The sequence below is a fragment of the Bufo gargarizans genome, chromosome 3, assembly GCF_014858855.1.
Source record: "Bufo gargarizans isolate SCDJY-AF-19 chromosome 3, ASM1485885v1, whole genome shotgun sequence".
Lineage (NCBI taxonomy): Eukaryota > Metazoa > Chordata > Amphibia > Anura > Bufonidae > Bufo > Bufo gargarizans.
The window spans coordinates 528,278,660-528,295,651 of NC_058082.1; the positions used below are offsets into that span (position 1 = coordinate 528,278,660).

The 16,992-nt window shown below is 44.3% G+C and overlaps 1 protein-coding gene across 1 annotated transcript in view; it reads left to right on the plus strand.

Annotated features, from left to right (window-relative positions):
* Positions 1–16,992, plus strand: part of LOC122932900 (acetylserotonin O-methyltransferase-like) — a 167,302-nt gene that overhangs the window by 46,953 nt on the left and 103,357 nt on the right. The window contains exon 5 of the mRNA XM_044287568.1: positions 15,190–15,308. Coding sequence (XP_044143503.1) covers positions 15,190–15,308 — 119 coding nt within the window. The remainder of the gene's footprint in view (positions 1–15,189; positions 15,309–16,992) is intronic.

A 16,992-nucleotide genomic window follows, 5' to 3' on the forward strand; every position in this document is an offset into this window, starting at 1 on the left:
CTTTTTGTAAAACAACGCCCCACAGAATACCAAGACCTTACCAATAATACTATACAAGAGACAAATACTGCAAATATCATTAACATGCATTAGCAGTTCTTAACCCCTTAGTGATCACGCACATTTTTTCAAAATTGCATTCTAAGAGCTATAACTTATGTTTTTTCATTAATATACCTTTATGAGGTCTTATTTTTTGCAGGACAAGTTATAGTTGATGTGAGACAACCTTTTAAAACATGGCATCCTAACTAGGACACATTGCAGGATCTCATAACATGCAGGGTTCCATATTGCTTTACATACCCTGTCATTGCTAATTCCCATTTTGGCTCCATGCATGCCTCAACCTAACCAGCACTACTGAAGGTAATGCAATTAAATTGCCCTCTGATATTCTCAGTGAGGCCTGGCTGGGCCATGGGGCATAATGAGGACTAACTATGGATTAAGGCCTCATGCACACGGCCATTGTTTTGGTCTGAATGTGAGGTGCAGTTTTTGCGGCTTGGATGCGGACCCATTCACTTCAATGGGGCCGCAAAAGATGCGGACAGCATTCCATATGCTGTTCGCACCTGTTGCTCTGTTCCGTGGTCCGCAAAAAAAAATATATAACCTGTCCAATTCTTGTCTGTTTTGTGGACAAGAATAGGCAGGTATATCATTGGCTGTCCATGCCTTTCCGCAAACCGTGGAATGCACACGGACACCATCCGTGTTTTGCGGATCCGCAATTTGGGGACCGCATAACACACAACAGTCATGTGCATGAGGCCTATTACAAAGGATTATTACTGTGGGGGCCTAAGTGGAGTTTGCTGCACAATAGGCCTATGGAAAAAAATATTACTAGTGTGCATATTTCACTAGACCCCCACAATAATAATCCTGAATTATTAATCCTGGCAGGGCCGTCTTTAATATTGATTGGACCCTGGGCAAAAATTTACTTGGGCCCCCTGGATCTCGCCTTCCCACACCTTAGCAGGCAATCACGCCCTCCACCACAACACACACACAAAAAATCCACACATCTGGTAGAGTACAGTGAATGACTGTAAATACTTCCAGTTCTGAAGACTCCAGCGGCTCAGGATCAGTGCTCTGGGCAGCTGGGCTCAGGCTGGAAGTGGGCACCGCTCTGCAGGAAGGAGACCAGGGCTCGGCTCACCCTAGTGTTACAGTGCACCCCAGCACCCCACAGTATGCAGTATAGCACTCTATAGTATACAGCATCACACAGTATGCAGTATAGCACCCCACACTATACAGTACCCCACAGTATATAGAGCAGTATAGCAGCCCACAGTATACATCACCCCACAGTATAGCACCTCACTGTATACAGCACCCCAAACTATACACGATACAGCCCCCCACACTATACAGTACAGCAGTATAGCACCCCACACTATACAGTACCCCACAGTATATAGTAGAGCAGTATAGCAGCCCACAGTATACAACACCTTACAGTATAGCACCTCACCATATACAGCACCCCAAACTATACACGATACAGCCCCCCACACTATACAGTACAGCAGTATAGAACTCCACACTATACAGCACCCACAGTATACAGTATATAGACCCCCACAGTATACAGTACAGCAGTATAGCACTCCACAATATACAGCCCCCACACTATACAGGCCCCCCACAGTATACAGCCCCCCACAGTATACAGGCCCCCACACAGTATACAGGCCCCCACACAGTATACAGCCTCCACACTATACAGCCCCCCACACTATACAGCCCCCCCACAGTATACAGGCCCCCACACAGTATACAGACCCCCACACAGTATACAGCCCACCACACAGTATACAGCCCACCACACAGTATACAGGCCCCCCCACAATATACAGGCCCCCCCACAGTATACAGGCCCCCCCACAGTATACAGGCCACACAGTATACAGGCCACCACACAGTATACAGGCCACCATACAGTATACAGCCCACCACACAGTATACAGGCCCCCACACAGTATACAGGCCCCCCACAGTATACAGGCCCCCACAAAGTATACAGGCCCCCACACTATACAGCCCCCCCACAGTATACAGCCCCCCCACAGTATACAGGCCCTCCACAGTATACAGGCCCCCCCCCACAGTATACAGGCCCCCCCACAGTATACAGGCCCCCCCACAGTATACAGCCCCCCCACAGTATACAGGCCCCCCACAGTATACAGGCCCCCCATAGTATACAGGCCCCCCACAGTATACAGGCCCCACAGTATACAGGCCACCACACAGTATACAGACCCCCACAGTATAAAGCCCACCACACAGTATACAGCCCACCACACAGTATACAGGCCCCCAACAGTATACAGGCCCCCACAGTATACAGTACAACACAGTATACAGCCCCCCACACAGTATACAGCACCCCACTATACAGTAGTTTACAGTATATTAACATAACAGCCCCTGACACCTTTTTCTGATGTAATCTTCACACAAAAAAGCTCCACAGTTAACTTCTGCAACACTCCTGGTAGGACCTGTGATGACCTCATAGCCATGTGACCAGTAATATTGCTAGGTTACTGGTCACATGGTGATGATATCATTAAGGTCCTAGATCACATTCACAGCTCTAACACAGTACGATGCCTGGACTCAGTGCCGGCAGGCATGACATGGCAGCACCCCCTGTGTAGCTGACAGCCTGACACCCGGGGCAGTGGCTAGCAGGGCTCAAGAGGCAGCTGCCTTGGGTCCCCCAGGAGCAACTGGGCCCGGGGCAGCTGCCCCTTTTGCCCCTTGGTAAAGAAGGCCCTGAATCCTGGTCCAGTAATGACTCCTCCTGAGGCTGGCTGAGACACATTCTCTCCACATAAATTACCCCTCTGGGCAGCAGCAATTTTTAAACTGAAGAAATATACCTACTACTGCTTCCCTCACTCCGTAACTGGTCTGAGTAGTGCAGCAGGCCAGGCAGGCACTGTTTACATTATTAAAATTGTGCCTCAGCTCAGCTCAGTCGCTCAGGCTGAGCCTCAGGCCAGGGGTACTTAAACTTGGTCAGTGAGTCACAGTGATCCAATTATTATTGGCAGCACATCTTCCTTTGAAATGAGAGATGTGCTGCTGATAATGAATAGAACAGATTGAGGGAGAAACGACTGCAGCAGTCTGTATCGGCCTGTGTAATCAAGTTGGTGCAAACGAACACCGATGAATCCGTTCATCCATCGAAGCTCTCACTGCCCGAACATTGGGCACTGCAATAGGCCCCTTAGTCATAACTACTACTAAGGCGGTTATATAGGCCAGTAATAATTTTTTGCTAAAACCAAGTCGACTGAGCATTAGCCATGACAAGATGAAAAATAAAAAATTAGGGAGGGAGGGGCATTGATCTTCAGGACTCTTCTCATTTGGCTGTCTGCTGTCTTTTAAAGGAGAATTCTGGATTCAGACCCATTCATTTTCAATAGGGCCGCAAAAAATGCGGACATCACACTGTGTGCTGTCCGCATCCGCATTTCCGTTCCCTGCAAAAAAATAGAACATGTCCTATTCTTGTCCCCAGACACGGACAAGAAAAGGCGTTTCTATTTAAAGTGCCGGCCATGTGCGGGCAGCAAAAAAGTGGAACGCACATGGCCGGTGTCCGTGTTTTGGGACCTCTTCTGATTAGCACATGGCTGTTGTTTCTGGTTCTACATCTCGCCACTCATAGGGATGAGCCACTGTGCCAGGGTAATGGATGAGGAGTGTGTTTTGCTGTCACACTTGTGTGTGGGAGGAAAACATCACACCGAGCATAGGAGGGAAAGCGGATACTGGAAAAAGGCCAGGAAACTAGGGAAGGAAGATGGACACCTCCTAGAGAAAACCCTAACTCCGGTCCTGACAGAATACCAGTATGAACAGAAACCTAAGGTAGGTAAGTTCATACAACGGATACCTAGAATCCTATATCACCCTATAGGACCCTGGAACTAATGTCAGGACTGAGTCTACCGGTTCCTCCATAGGGAAGGACGAACAGGAGACTCCCTCAGGCCTAATGACAAACAACAGGGAAAGGCAACACACACAGTATCTATATAAACAAAATACAAAATGGAAAGGAAACACTTATTTTCCATGAAGCCGAGAACCAAGCTAACCACAAGTCTAAGAGAAGCTATAAACCGCATAGCATAGTGGGAGAAATAACAATAAATAGAGAAGGCTAAATGACCACAATAGCCACACTTGGGGATAGAAGGTGTGGCAAGCACCAGAAACAAACAGACGTAATTTGATCCTAAAGGAAAACATGTCAGATCACACCACGTGTTGCCAGTCTCGCAGATCTTTTGCCACCTGTCGCGGGAACGTCTGTATGTCTCGATACGTCAGTGACAGGTGCTTTCAGCCACTTCAATGAGCTTATGGTCAGCAATCCTGGAGGTCTTCCACTCCACTGATAAAACAAGGCCCTGAACTTATCCCAAAACTTTGCACATCTTTTCACCTACCTCCATCCTGACATGTCTATAGACATCACTACCTTTCTGGCCTAGTATGGACAACTGAGTATTATCATTCACATTGTCAAGAGGCTGTTTGCTCACACTGCTTATTCATCTTTGAGAGAATGGTAAAGGCTGTATGACACTGGCCGATTTTTTGGGGCCAATAATCGCTAAAGAGCTTTTGCATGAACACTTGTTAACAATCATCTTGCATTGTAATATTGACGATGATTGCCCGATCAGGTTCTTGCCGGCGGCAGATCCTGCTGTCTAATAGCGATCAGCCGCCAGCAAACTACTAGACAGTAAGAGGGCGAGCGATTGCATAGCGATCGCTCCTCCCCATGCTGCAGAGGAGATTGCAGCATGCAATAGCAGCAGTCTCCTCTGCTAGCTAGCAAGCGATTGCTAGGAGGAATTCCCTCCCGACAATCGCTTGCTCAATTGGCCTGTGTAATACAGGCTTTAGACACAACCTCTTGACAAAGAGAATGGTGATGTCCAACTGTGAAATAGGGCTTGGGCTACATGGAAACATTTTGTATGCTGTTTGTGGAATACAAGTACTAAAACAGATAACCAAGAAAAAAATGCTTCTGGGCTTCATATTCAAGAATAAAAAATTATCACTTTAATTCTTTAAAAATAAAAAAAATGGGCAATGGCAGCTCACCTGTTAACTTATGAGCACCCAGCCTACTGATTACCCACCAATCAGCTACTATATTATAATCAAATAACAATATATTAGCAGTTGGTTCTACAATAAATCTATAAACGCCCAATAACAAATACAACATCTAAAATATTCAACAATATTGGATAAAAACACATTGGATAAAAAACATATATCATATGCAATAAATCAAATTTATGACTATAAATCTCATGTACACATACAGTAATTCTTGTTCAAATGTCCATCGCAGGGTACTCATGGCTGAAACAACAACACCAAAGCACTGTTCTCTATAGGCATATTAGTTGTAATAAATGCTTGTGTCAAAGGTAAAACATGCATATGATGAAAAGTAGCACATTAGAAACATTAAAAGTAAATAAATAGTGGGGCACCCGCTGTAGAAACACTGAATGTAAATATCTGGGCCAGTTCAATCCTGGTGCTCCCAGGGTTCCACTAACCCACCAGAGTACCAGAGGATCTACTGGTAGGCCTAGGCTCTGATACCATAGTGGGCCCCAAAGTTCAAGGGGATGAAAAGGATTTGGAGCTTTGGAGTTCTTGTAACTTTAGAACAGTGTAAGTGCTGGAGGTTGCTGATCCCTCTATTAGACTATATTGATGAAATAACTAGAGATGAGCGAATTTGAAAAGAAAATTGATTCGGCCGGTTCGCCAAATTTTTGGAAAAAATTAGCTTCGATCCAAATTTATTTGTGGCGAATCTCGTTAAAAATCTGCTATTTCCTTACTGCAGAGAGCCTTTATAGTGGTATGGAACACTGTGCCTTGCAGTAGCACACATAGGAAGTCTGCTCTGGCAGTGAAATAATACTGTGAGTCAGTATGACATGCAGATGACAGGCGTCACTCTTAGAATCACTGCACACTTCACTTATTTGGGCAGGCACAGGGCCAAAACCGACCAAGTAACTCAAGTATAAACTGAGCCTTACAGGTTGATGTTACTGCAAAACAGAAGTGTGCTCCTTTTACAACATCGTCAGCTAATTCCACATAGATGTCTACAGAACCTATTCTATTAAACACTTATACAAGTAGAGCCCCCCGATAGAGTGGAGAGGGTGTCAGCAGTAAGTTTGTGATGACGTCACTGATTATTTTGCCCTTCCGCTGATCCGTCAGAACAATAACCCACAAAAAACGGATCCTGTCTGTGGAGCATCCACCTTCACTCGGTCAGCATTTGGTCAGTAATCCATCAGTATTGCTAATGTAAAAAAAAACAGGAGTGGATCCAAAACAGAGATGACACGTGAACGGAAAATTTGCATGTCTTCTGTGTTTTGTACACAGGGTGGGAGCAGCATGAGAAGCCCACAGAGATGGAAGCAGTATGAGGAGGCAGGTAGCCAGAATAAACTGGTCTTTTTTGTCTAAGTGTTGGTGCGGCACAATGGATGATCTAGTCTGATGCATCAGGCATTGGTGGGTAGAAATCCTGGCTGACCCACGCCTGATTCATCTTGTCAAAGGTCAGTCTCTCCACATTTTGGGTGGACAGGCAAGTTCTTCTTGGGGTAACTATGGCCCCTGCTGCACTAAACACCGCTCTGATGCCACACTACTGGCCGGGCAGGACAGCTTTTCCAAGGCAAACTCCACCAGTTGATGCCACAAATCCAGTTTGGCTGCCCAGTAGTTCAGTAGATCTTCAATGTGGGGTGGCAGGGTGCTGTCAAAGTATGCTACCACCTACGGGTTCAGGTCCTGCTCCAGGTTTAGCTGCTGCTGATGCTGCTGGTTAGTAGTTTCTTCACTACGTGGATGAAGAAAGCTGCTCATCACCGACTTTACACTCAAGTTGCTGCTGATGGAGCTGGAACTGCTCCTCTCCCCCCACCCTGCCACAGCAGCCATGGCAGAGGAATCTGAGCGCAGAGGGCCCCCCGGTCAGGCCTGTGAGAGGATGGACGATGGTGCAGATAAGCAGTGGCCAACTGACTACATAGAATGTCTCTATAGTAGTTCAGTTTGTCGTCCCTCTCAGCTGGTGTAAAAAAGGCCCCCATTTTGGACCGGTAGCGAAGGTCCAACAAGGTGAAGAGCCAGAAGTCAATCCTCTCCCAAATGCTGACAATTCGGCTGTCACTATGCAAGCAAGTGAGCATGCATTGGGCCATTTATGCAAGTGACTCGGGAGGGCTCCCTCTCTCAATCTCCACTGCATACTGCCATGGTGTGTCCAGGTCCTCTGCCTCCTGTTCCTCATCGCCCTGTAGCTCCATTGGCTGCTCCTGATCCTCCTTTCCTGTCACCTGTGTATAAAAACCACCCATTTCGCTAAACATTGCTTGTGCTACAATGTCCTCCTCCTCCTCCAGTTCAGCCCCCACAGGGCTCATGTGGCCATGAGATCTAGGCACCACATATCCAGTTCCCTGACCAGCCAGATTTACCAGCATCTGTTGCAGGACATGAAGCAGTGGAATGACATCGTTCCTCCCATAGTCCTGGCGACTGACAAATAACGTAGCCTCCTCAAAGGGCCTGAGCAAATGGCAGGTGCCACTGGCTGAGATCGAAGTTACACAGGGGAGTACTGTTGTACGCTTGGATCATTAATAAATCGTTTATGTCCTTTCTCTGTTTGTATAGTCGGTCCAACATATGGTGGAATTCCAACGGTGGAAACGTTGCATATCAGCCTATGTTGGGGGATGCAGTTCTACCATTGCAGCTCAAAGAGGGTGTGCTTTGAGGTGTACGAGTGGCTGAGGTGCATGCAAAGTTTCCTGGCCATTCTCAGGATGTCTTGCAGATGGGTGGAAGACTTCAGGAACCGCTCAGCCCTCCTTGACGCAGCACCGACACCATGTCCTTCCTATTGTCTGTCACCATGGTTCTGATTTTGAGTTGTCGTGAAGAAAGGATTTGATTTATTCATAAAGGACATGGAGCAGTTCCTCCTCTGTGTGACATAACGAGGTGCAGAACAGCGTGACACCGCTGTGCCCTGCATGTGTGGTAAGCTGGAGGGGCACTGTGAATAGTCCCTGAAGTGGAGGCTGAGGACACATGAAGGATGAGGAGACAGAGGCAGACTTTGTCGCTGGACCAATGGTGTGAGAATGTGGAGACGGAAGCAGCATCACCTGGCCAAGTTGCTGGTGTGGCTGTGCAGGAACCACATTCACCCATTGGGCCGTAAAGGACATGTATTGTCCCTATCATAGTTACAGCTCCACACATCGGCGCTGCCGTGGACTTTGGCAGACACTCACAGGCTCAAGGACTGGCCCACCTTCTGTTCTACATGTGTGTGCAGGACTGAATCTGCCTTATTGGCAAAGAAATAATGGCTTGGGACTCTCCACCTCAGCTCGGCACAAGCCATCAGTTCTGTGAAAGGTGCAGAGTCCACCACTTGGAAAACGAGGGACTGCAGCACCAGCAACTTGGACAGGAGCACGTTCAGCTTCTGCGCCGTTGGATGAGTGCACGCATACTGTTGACTCTTGGCAATCGCTTTGGTGATCGATTGCTGATGGAATGACTGAGGAGGAGTAGGAGGGCAAGGAGCAGGAGCATCAGGATCAGCAGATGATGGGAAGGACAGAAAGCTCCCAACAGCTAAGGTGGTGGAGCCTTGACTGCCTGAAACTGGGTGCATGCCACTGGGTGATGCAGCGGTTGCTCCTGCAAGGCTGACCATCACATTTGAGCCACAGTTCTCCCAGGCCACTTTATTGTGATGCTGCATATGTTGACAAAGGGCCGTGGTGCCAACATTGACACCCTGGCCATGTTTCTCCTTCTTCACAAAGATTCTACATGTGGCCATGTTCACCATCTCTGGCGGCTTAACAAATAAACTGCCACACCGCTGAGTTAGTGATTTTACCCCCAACACTACGCACTGACTGACTGCTACCGCCGCTGCCTCCGTGAACCCTTTGCACTGCTACTTCCTGGGCAGGTAGGCTCATGCAAAGCAAGTAGACTACCCCGGGCACGTTTGGCTCCCGACCTCCCACTGCTGACTCCCGGCCACTCTAGCAACTTACTGGCTCCACTGCTGCCTCACTGGCAAGCTGCCACCTTCTTCTCCCGATGATGATAAATCCACTTCGTCACCCGACTCCCAAGTGCGATCAGCTACATAATCATCATCGAGTACTGTCTGCAAGCCACTGATGTCCTCCTCAACCATCTCTGGGTCAGGAGCACTCACAACACCAGCTCCCACACCACTCTCCTCATCACTACTTGTCCTCTACATCTTGGCTTGCCAGTTGCTGCTAAATGTCTTCCAGTAGCTTTTCCTGACTGTATAGTGGAGCTGAGCCCACAGCATAAAATACTTCTCTGACTGAGGGAACAGAAAAGGACAGAGGCAGGTATAGGACAGGTCAGGGCACAGGTCCTCCTTCCGAGCCATGCCAACTAATCGAACCCACTGACTCTTGGCTGGTGGTGTCTGATTTCACTTGCGACAAAGTCGAAGATCGAGTCAACCATTCAAGAACGCTGAGTTTCTGGTCAAGACATGACCACAAGCTTACACTGGGAGCACAGGCCTCTCAAAGTGACCCCTTCTTCCACGGCCTCTTACTCTGCTGTGACCTCTGCCTGTGCCAGAATCATTTAGGCCTCTGCCACTGCCCTGTGCAGGGCTTGGTACTTCTTTGTCTGACATACTGTTAGATCAAATATATAAATAAAAAAAAAAGCTAATGAAAGCACTCTAAAAAAGTCTGTAATTTTCTCACTTCACCACACAATGGTTAATAAGTCCTTTTTTTCACACTAATACCTCAAAAAAGGGCTTTTGAACATATAACCACACCGCTGAACGGCAAATATATTTTTCTTTTGCCACTAATACACGCAAAAAAAAAGGCTGTAGAACATATAACTGCACCGCTGAACGGCAAATATACTTTTATTTTGCCACTAATACAAGGCAAAAAGGGCTTTAAAACATATACTGTAACTGCACCGCTTATTGGCAAATAAAACGGGTGTAGCAGGGTTAACACACATGCTTTGAGACATGTTATCTAAACTAAATGCAACTAAATGCGTTAAGAAATTGATTTTGCCACTAATACACAGCAAAAGGAGCTTTAGAACATATAACTGCACTGCTGAACGGCAACTATATTTTTCTTTTGCCACTAATACAGTACACGCCACAAAAATCTTTAGAACATATAACTGCACCGCTGAATGGCAAATATTTTTTTATTTTGCCACTAATACACGGCAAAAAGGACTTTAGAACATATAACTGAACGGCAAATATATTTTCCTTTTGCCACTAATACACGCCACAGAAGGCTTTAGAACATATAACTGCACCGCTGAACGGCAAATATATTTTTCTTTCATTTTAGTACTTCACCACACAACAGCTAATAAGTCCTTTTTTCCCCCACTAATACAAGCCCAAAAATGCTTAAGAACATATAACTGCACGGCACAAGGGCAAATAAGACAGAAATATTTATTTGCAATAAACCCTGAATGTAGCGAAACCAACCTCGCCACTGGGTGCTGGAGAAGCCTGGTTGCCAGCCTCTTGCCCCCGGATTATGGGCCCTCTCATCAGCCCATGCTAAACTTAAACCCCATGGCGATTTGACTGTTTTTGTGGCCTCTGAGCGCTGTTCGGATATATTGAGCGCTCAGATCCAAGCCATCTGGGGATAAGTTGAATGTGGGGGTTCTGTTCAGTTTGATAGGAGTTATGTATTTTTGTGTAGTTTTGCTGTTGTGAATAGAGGTATTTTCTGTACCTAGTTAGTTTACCACACCCAGTTAAGCCAATTATCTCACACAGCCTAACTCTGTAAAAAACTGGATTTGGGCAGAAAAGCCATGCTTCCTTTGTTCACAAAGGACTTTTACTAACTTTTGAACCCCTGGTCTAATTCGTGCCATTTTGGGATATGTTAAATGTCTGTGTTTACTGTAATGGTTGTGACATTGTATATTTGAATAGTGATGTCTGTCCTATTGTCCCCACGTGTGTATTGGCGATTTCCCTTTGTCCTGAGAGATAATTGAATTACTCCTCGGTTGTCACCAGGACAGAAGACATTGTGTATTCTCCTGCCTGTGAAAATTACATCAACCCATTGTGTAAGGTAATTGTATCACAGGTAGAGGGGAGGATTTTGTGTGGGAGTGTTTTACTGTATTGTCTGTGTTTATTGGTTGTTTTTACAAAACCCTGTGGGTGGTACTAGTGTGTAACAATGTTATATAAGAACAAAAAACACACAGCTCTGGCTGTCCACTGCTTTACCCTCAACACGGAGCCTCATCTCGTTCTTGGGTAGATTCACTGTATGCTGTTAGAGACTGATTGCTAGGAGTGTAAGCTGCTTGGGTGCGTTTCCTATTCGTCTGCTAGCAGCTATTCGTGAGGTTCCGTTCGGAGTTTGGAGCATTCCCTTGTATGCTGTTACACTCTGTTAATGGCTGTAACACCCCAATAACAAGAACGGTTTGCTGGAATTACAGAGCTGTATAATGGCAATTTGGGTGTCCAGTCAGTGCAGAAAGGTGTAATAGGATTGTTCCTATTACCCAGGCTGTAACCTCCCCTACTGAACCTTGTTTAACATAAATGCTGTGGAATGATTCCTCACTATCCTTTCCTACACCTTGAATAATCTTTCCCTGCACTTGTAAATCGTTTTTTTTAGCACAATGAAGTTTTTTCTAGCACTGTCCCTAGCGCCTGCTGATGTCTCTCCCTGCACTTAGTACACTATAAAATGACAGAATCTAAGACGGCTGAAGCTATTTATAGGGCTGTGACATCACAGGGCTGGCTGCTAATTGGCCGCATGCACAACCTTCCTAGAGTTCCTTGCTCCATGTCTTCCATGTTCTCACACGTGAAGCAGCCACAAAGCCTGAGGAATTTCAGATTCGGTGCGAATCAAATTTTTCCTAAAATTCGGATTGAATTCCACTTCATCAACTTTGATTCGCTCATCTCTAGAAATAATGGTTGGCCCCAATAATAATTTCTCCTAATGGGCCAAAGCAACCCCAGTTTGACACTGGGTGCTACGCAGACTTTTAAAAAGTCCCCTCATATTAAATTTCCCCAACAGTATGTGATAAACCTCTTTTCTGTTTTAATTTTTAAATGAGTAATATTAGAACAAAAAAAAAAAGATTAAGTATTGAAGGCAGCAATAGTTTTACCTTGGCCTTCATGAATAATTGAACGGTTCTTTTTTCACCAGAAAAACTAAAGTGGAAGCCACTAAACTAATATAGTAGATCTAAACAAGCTTGCATGACTCCCTTTCAACTTGTAGCACCCCACTGTTATTCAATTAAGTTGGATATCAAGGAGCTCATATACAGGGGAACATTTTTGTTGGTGTTCTCCCCAAGTTAAGCTGCTGTGACATAACATGAGTGTTTGTCTGGTAAGCTGCTCTGATGTCACAATGGGGTTTGTGCAAGCTCTAGTTACATAGTTACATAGTTAATATGGTTGAAAAAAGACATACGTCCATCAAGTTCAACCAAGGGATAGGTGGGGATGCAAATCCCAAAAGGAATTGAGACTCAGATTTCTACACGTTTTTTTAAGCATTAATGCTTTTTACTTTTAAGAATTAGTCTGAACCCTTTTTGAAACTGTTCCTGCTGTGACCACGTCCTGAGGAAGTCTATTCCACAGCTTCACAGTTCTTACACTAAAGAAGCTTTGACGCTTCCGGAGACTGTACTTTTTCCTATCCAATTGGAGGCAGTGCCCCTTGTCTTTTGAGAGCATTTTACATGGAACAGCTTTTCACCGCATTTTTTGTATGGCCCATTTATATATTTGTATAGGTTAATCATGTCCCCCACTAGACGTCTCTTCTCAAGACTAAATAAATTCAATTCTTGGAATCTTTCTTCATAACTAAGACCTTCCATTCCCCTTTAGTTTAGTCGCTCTCCTCTGTACTTTTTCCAGCTGCAGTGCATCCTTTCTATGTCCTGGTGCCCACAAATCTCTGGACATGGTCCTTCAGCCAGTTTTCAAACTATACTTTCAAAGCCTATAGATGTGCAGGGCGAGTTAGGCATTAGTGGAACTTCTACAGTTATGCTGGGGTATAGGCACTGTAGGGATGTGTAACCTGCATTCTGGTTTGCAATTTATTGTGGTTACTCTCTCCTGCACGGCTTGTGTATTAGGAACAAGCTGAGCATTGTATGCTGACATTGTGTCCCACATGCACAGGTCTGTTGTTTCAACAGGCTTTGGGTGTTTGATCAGCTGCTGAGACAGCTGCACGCCCAAACCCTAAGTTTGATGCACGGTCCACTATCCATTCCAACTGTGCGATACCGCCTGATGGGGTTCATTTATTACGGGACTCCAATATAGGTTCATTGAGATCCCAGTTGGTAACTTGTACCTTGGCTTGTGGACGTGACACCATACATAAGTTGGATTTTAATTCACCTGCTTTCTACAGTATGTACACCAATAAACTTTTTTATTTTTTTTATTTTAGCGCCCCACAATTATTTTATTAGTGCATTTGAGCTACCAGGGGTTGCGTACCAAAATTTCTGCTAAATTGAGTGAGCTAGGTTAAAAAAAACACTTCAAATACAAATTTATTAATAATAGGTTAAAAACCTTTCTAATAAAAATGTATTAATGATAGGTTAAAAAACACTTCTAATAAAAATTTATTAAACATAGGTTAAAAGCACTAAAAATGTATTGATGATAAAAAGAAAGTAAGTAAAATAATAACTATAAAAAAAAATATGGAAGATAGCATAATAAGGATAAAAAAAATCTAGAATATTTGCAATTACGAAAATATAGCATTATGTTCTAGATCTTAGCTATAAAAATTAGCAATTAGAATATTCGCGCTTAACACTACTTAGCTCTTGAGTGGAAAAGACCTGCTGAAGGACCTGTGCTGAGCGTGATGACTAGTGATGAGTTAAGCGAGCTTCGAATCCTAATTCCAAAGTCGTTTTGGTCAAAACCTTGCTTGAAAACTGCACGGAGATTCGTCTCCGTACAGTATTCAAATGTATGGGCTTCGGTTAGTTGGAATGAGACTTCAGTGAATAGTTGTGGCATTAAATTTTTCTAATTGAAAACCATTTTAAAACAGGAGTAGGAAGTCGGTTCCGGTACCGAAGACAACTTTGGAAGTTTTAAAATGGTTCTTGCTGGAACCCATACATTTTAATGCTGTACGGAGACTGATCTCTGTACAGCATTAAAACGAAGTTTTGAGCAAATCGACTTTGGATCTTGAATCTGAAGCTCGATTTGCTCATCCCTAGTGATGCCGTCACTGATGATGTCACCACGTGTTCACGCTGGGAGCACAGAGTGACGTCATCATGACATCACCACTTGAGAGGAGCGGACTGCCTCTGTGTGAGCAAGTGGATGACATTGGCTATCAGATAAACATAAGCTGTTTGACCATGTAAGGCTAAAGGAAAGGGGAGGGGACCATTTAAACCAAGATTAGGCTACTTTCACACTAGCGTCTCTATTTTCCATCGTAGGGTCTCAATACCGGAAAAAAACGCTTGCGTTTTGTCCTCATTCATTGTCAATGGGGACAAAACGTAACTGAACAGAATGGAATGCTCCAAAATGCATAACATTCCATTCTCATACCGGAGAGCAAACCGCAGCATGCTGTGGTTTGCTTTCCGTCCTGGGATGCGGAGCCACAATGCAAGTCAATGGGGACGGATCCATTTTTTCTGACACAATAGAAAACTGATTCATCCCCCATTGACTTTCAATGGAGTTCATGACGGATGCGTCTTGGCTATGTTAAAGATAATGCAACCAGATGCGTTATAATGGATGCTGATGGTTGTATTATCGTTAACGGAAAAGTTTTTGCTGAACCCTGCCTGTTCCACCAAAAACGCTAGTGTGAAAGTATCCCAAGACATCTGCACTCTTACCTATTTCCTAAATGTTTTAAGACTGTTACTATTTTTCATGTAATCCATTTATTTGTGATTGTATAGGTCTGAAGAAGACATGTTAGGTTTTATGTATTTCATGAACTCAACATGGAGTATCTGTGGAAAATATGTTGTACAAGCTATTGACCTTTCGGAGTTCAACACAATCTATGATCTTGGAGGTAATAATCTTTATAATGTTTTATTTTACTATAATACAGGTGAATATCAATAAATAATAATTCTGTAACTATCACATTCATATTACCTGATCAATATACAGAGTTGAGAGGTGCAACACAGACACGGATTTTGCAGGAAGTAGAGCTGCAGCAGACCATATTAATTAAATAATGTTGAACAGGGATCTCCCCCTAAGGGTGCTGCCATACATTAAGGCTTCTTTATGCCACTTTGAAGCCAAAATCAATTGAGGATAGAAAGTTCTGCATAAATGACAGATACTAATTCTCCACTTCAATCCATTCTTGGTTTTGGCTTCAAAAGCTGTATGAAAAAACCTGTGCGTTTGTCAGCACCCTCAAAAAAGTTTCTGCAGCAGTTGAGGTATTATCAGGATTCAAGAATAATATATCTTCTACTGTAAAATGTTTTTTTGCCTTGTTTTGTTATTTTACATGATCACTTTGCCAAACATGTTAAAACATAAGAAAATAAAACCTTTCATAATGTATAACAATTACAGAAATTACATGTAACAATTTTATTTATAAAGGGATCTGCACCTCCAGGGTTAAACTGGTAGGCACCAAGACCAACATGGAGGATTTTCATCTCAAAAGGCTTTAAACAACTTTATTACCCTGTTTCTCACAAAGTTAAAGCAGTTTTCATATCGGTTTCTAAACTAATCGTAGGCTATGTGCCTGAGAAGACAGCCCAAACCATGGAATGTGCTCATTATGGACAAGAGTCTTCTATTTCTACAGTATTTAGACTCCAGGAACCTAGCCCTTGTTCCAGGGCCTTCATACACAAAAGAAGGTTAACTAACACATTTATGCTGTCATGAGAAAACCATAGTACACCCTCTTTCTATTGTTTTACATATAAGGACATAATAAAAAAAAAAAAACATCTGGTTCATAGAAGGTCTCAGATAAACACGATGTGACAAATTACACTGGGTCATTATTGGGAAGGGAAGGAAAGGATGTCACAGCAGTACAGCACTGGAGGAAGGGATATACCCCCTGCTTTTGAGTGAGAGAAATGCATCTAGCTGTGCATCGGAAACGGGGAATACCATGGCAAAAAAAAATTTGGGAAGCCTAAACATAACTGCTTCTTCACAGTTATCATTGTACAAAGAAACACAGTCATTATGCAAACTTTTTTGAAAACTCAGGTATGCTTTAACCCCCTACTGACCAGCGTAGTACATGTATGGCTCAAGGGTTCTCTGGTCACCATGGCTAATCTCATGATAACTGCCGTGCAGAGCAGCCATTTTAACTAAGGGTTCCAGGACTTATTTGCGTCCCCTGCAGTCCTGATCATGTTGATTGGCCGGTCAGTGCAGACCGGCCCATTGAATCATTGGCACTACTTTTATCCATTTATGGTCTTACTGGGGGGATCAGACAGGGGTAAATGGTGCTTAATGAGTTGGTACCAGTCTCCCCCGAAGTCAGGCAGAGGAAATTAGTGTTTGGGGTCCCCTGCCAGTGCTGCGATTGGCTGCAACAATGCTCCAACCAATGGCAGCGCTATTGCAGCAGGGGGAAATGGAACCCCTCTGCAGGCAGCCATTTTAGCTGGTAACTAATTGCAGAGAGTTTTTTGTCACTTTTTTTTTTTCCAGTTCTGCACCACTTTTTCTGCATGTGAGCTGTGACTGCCAAG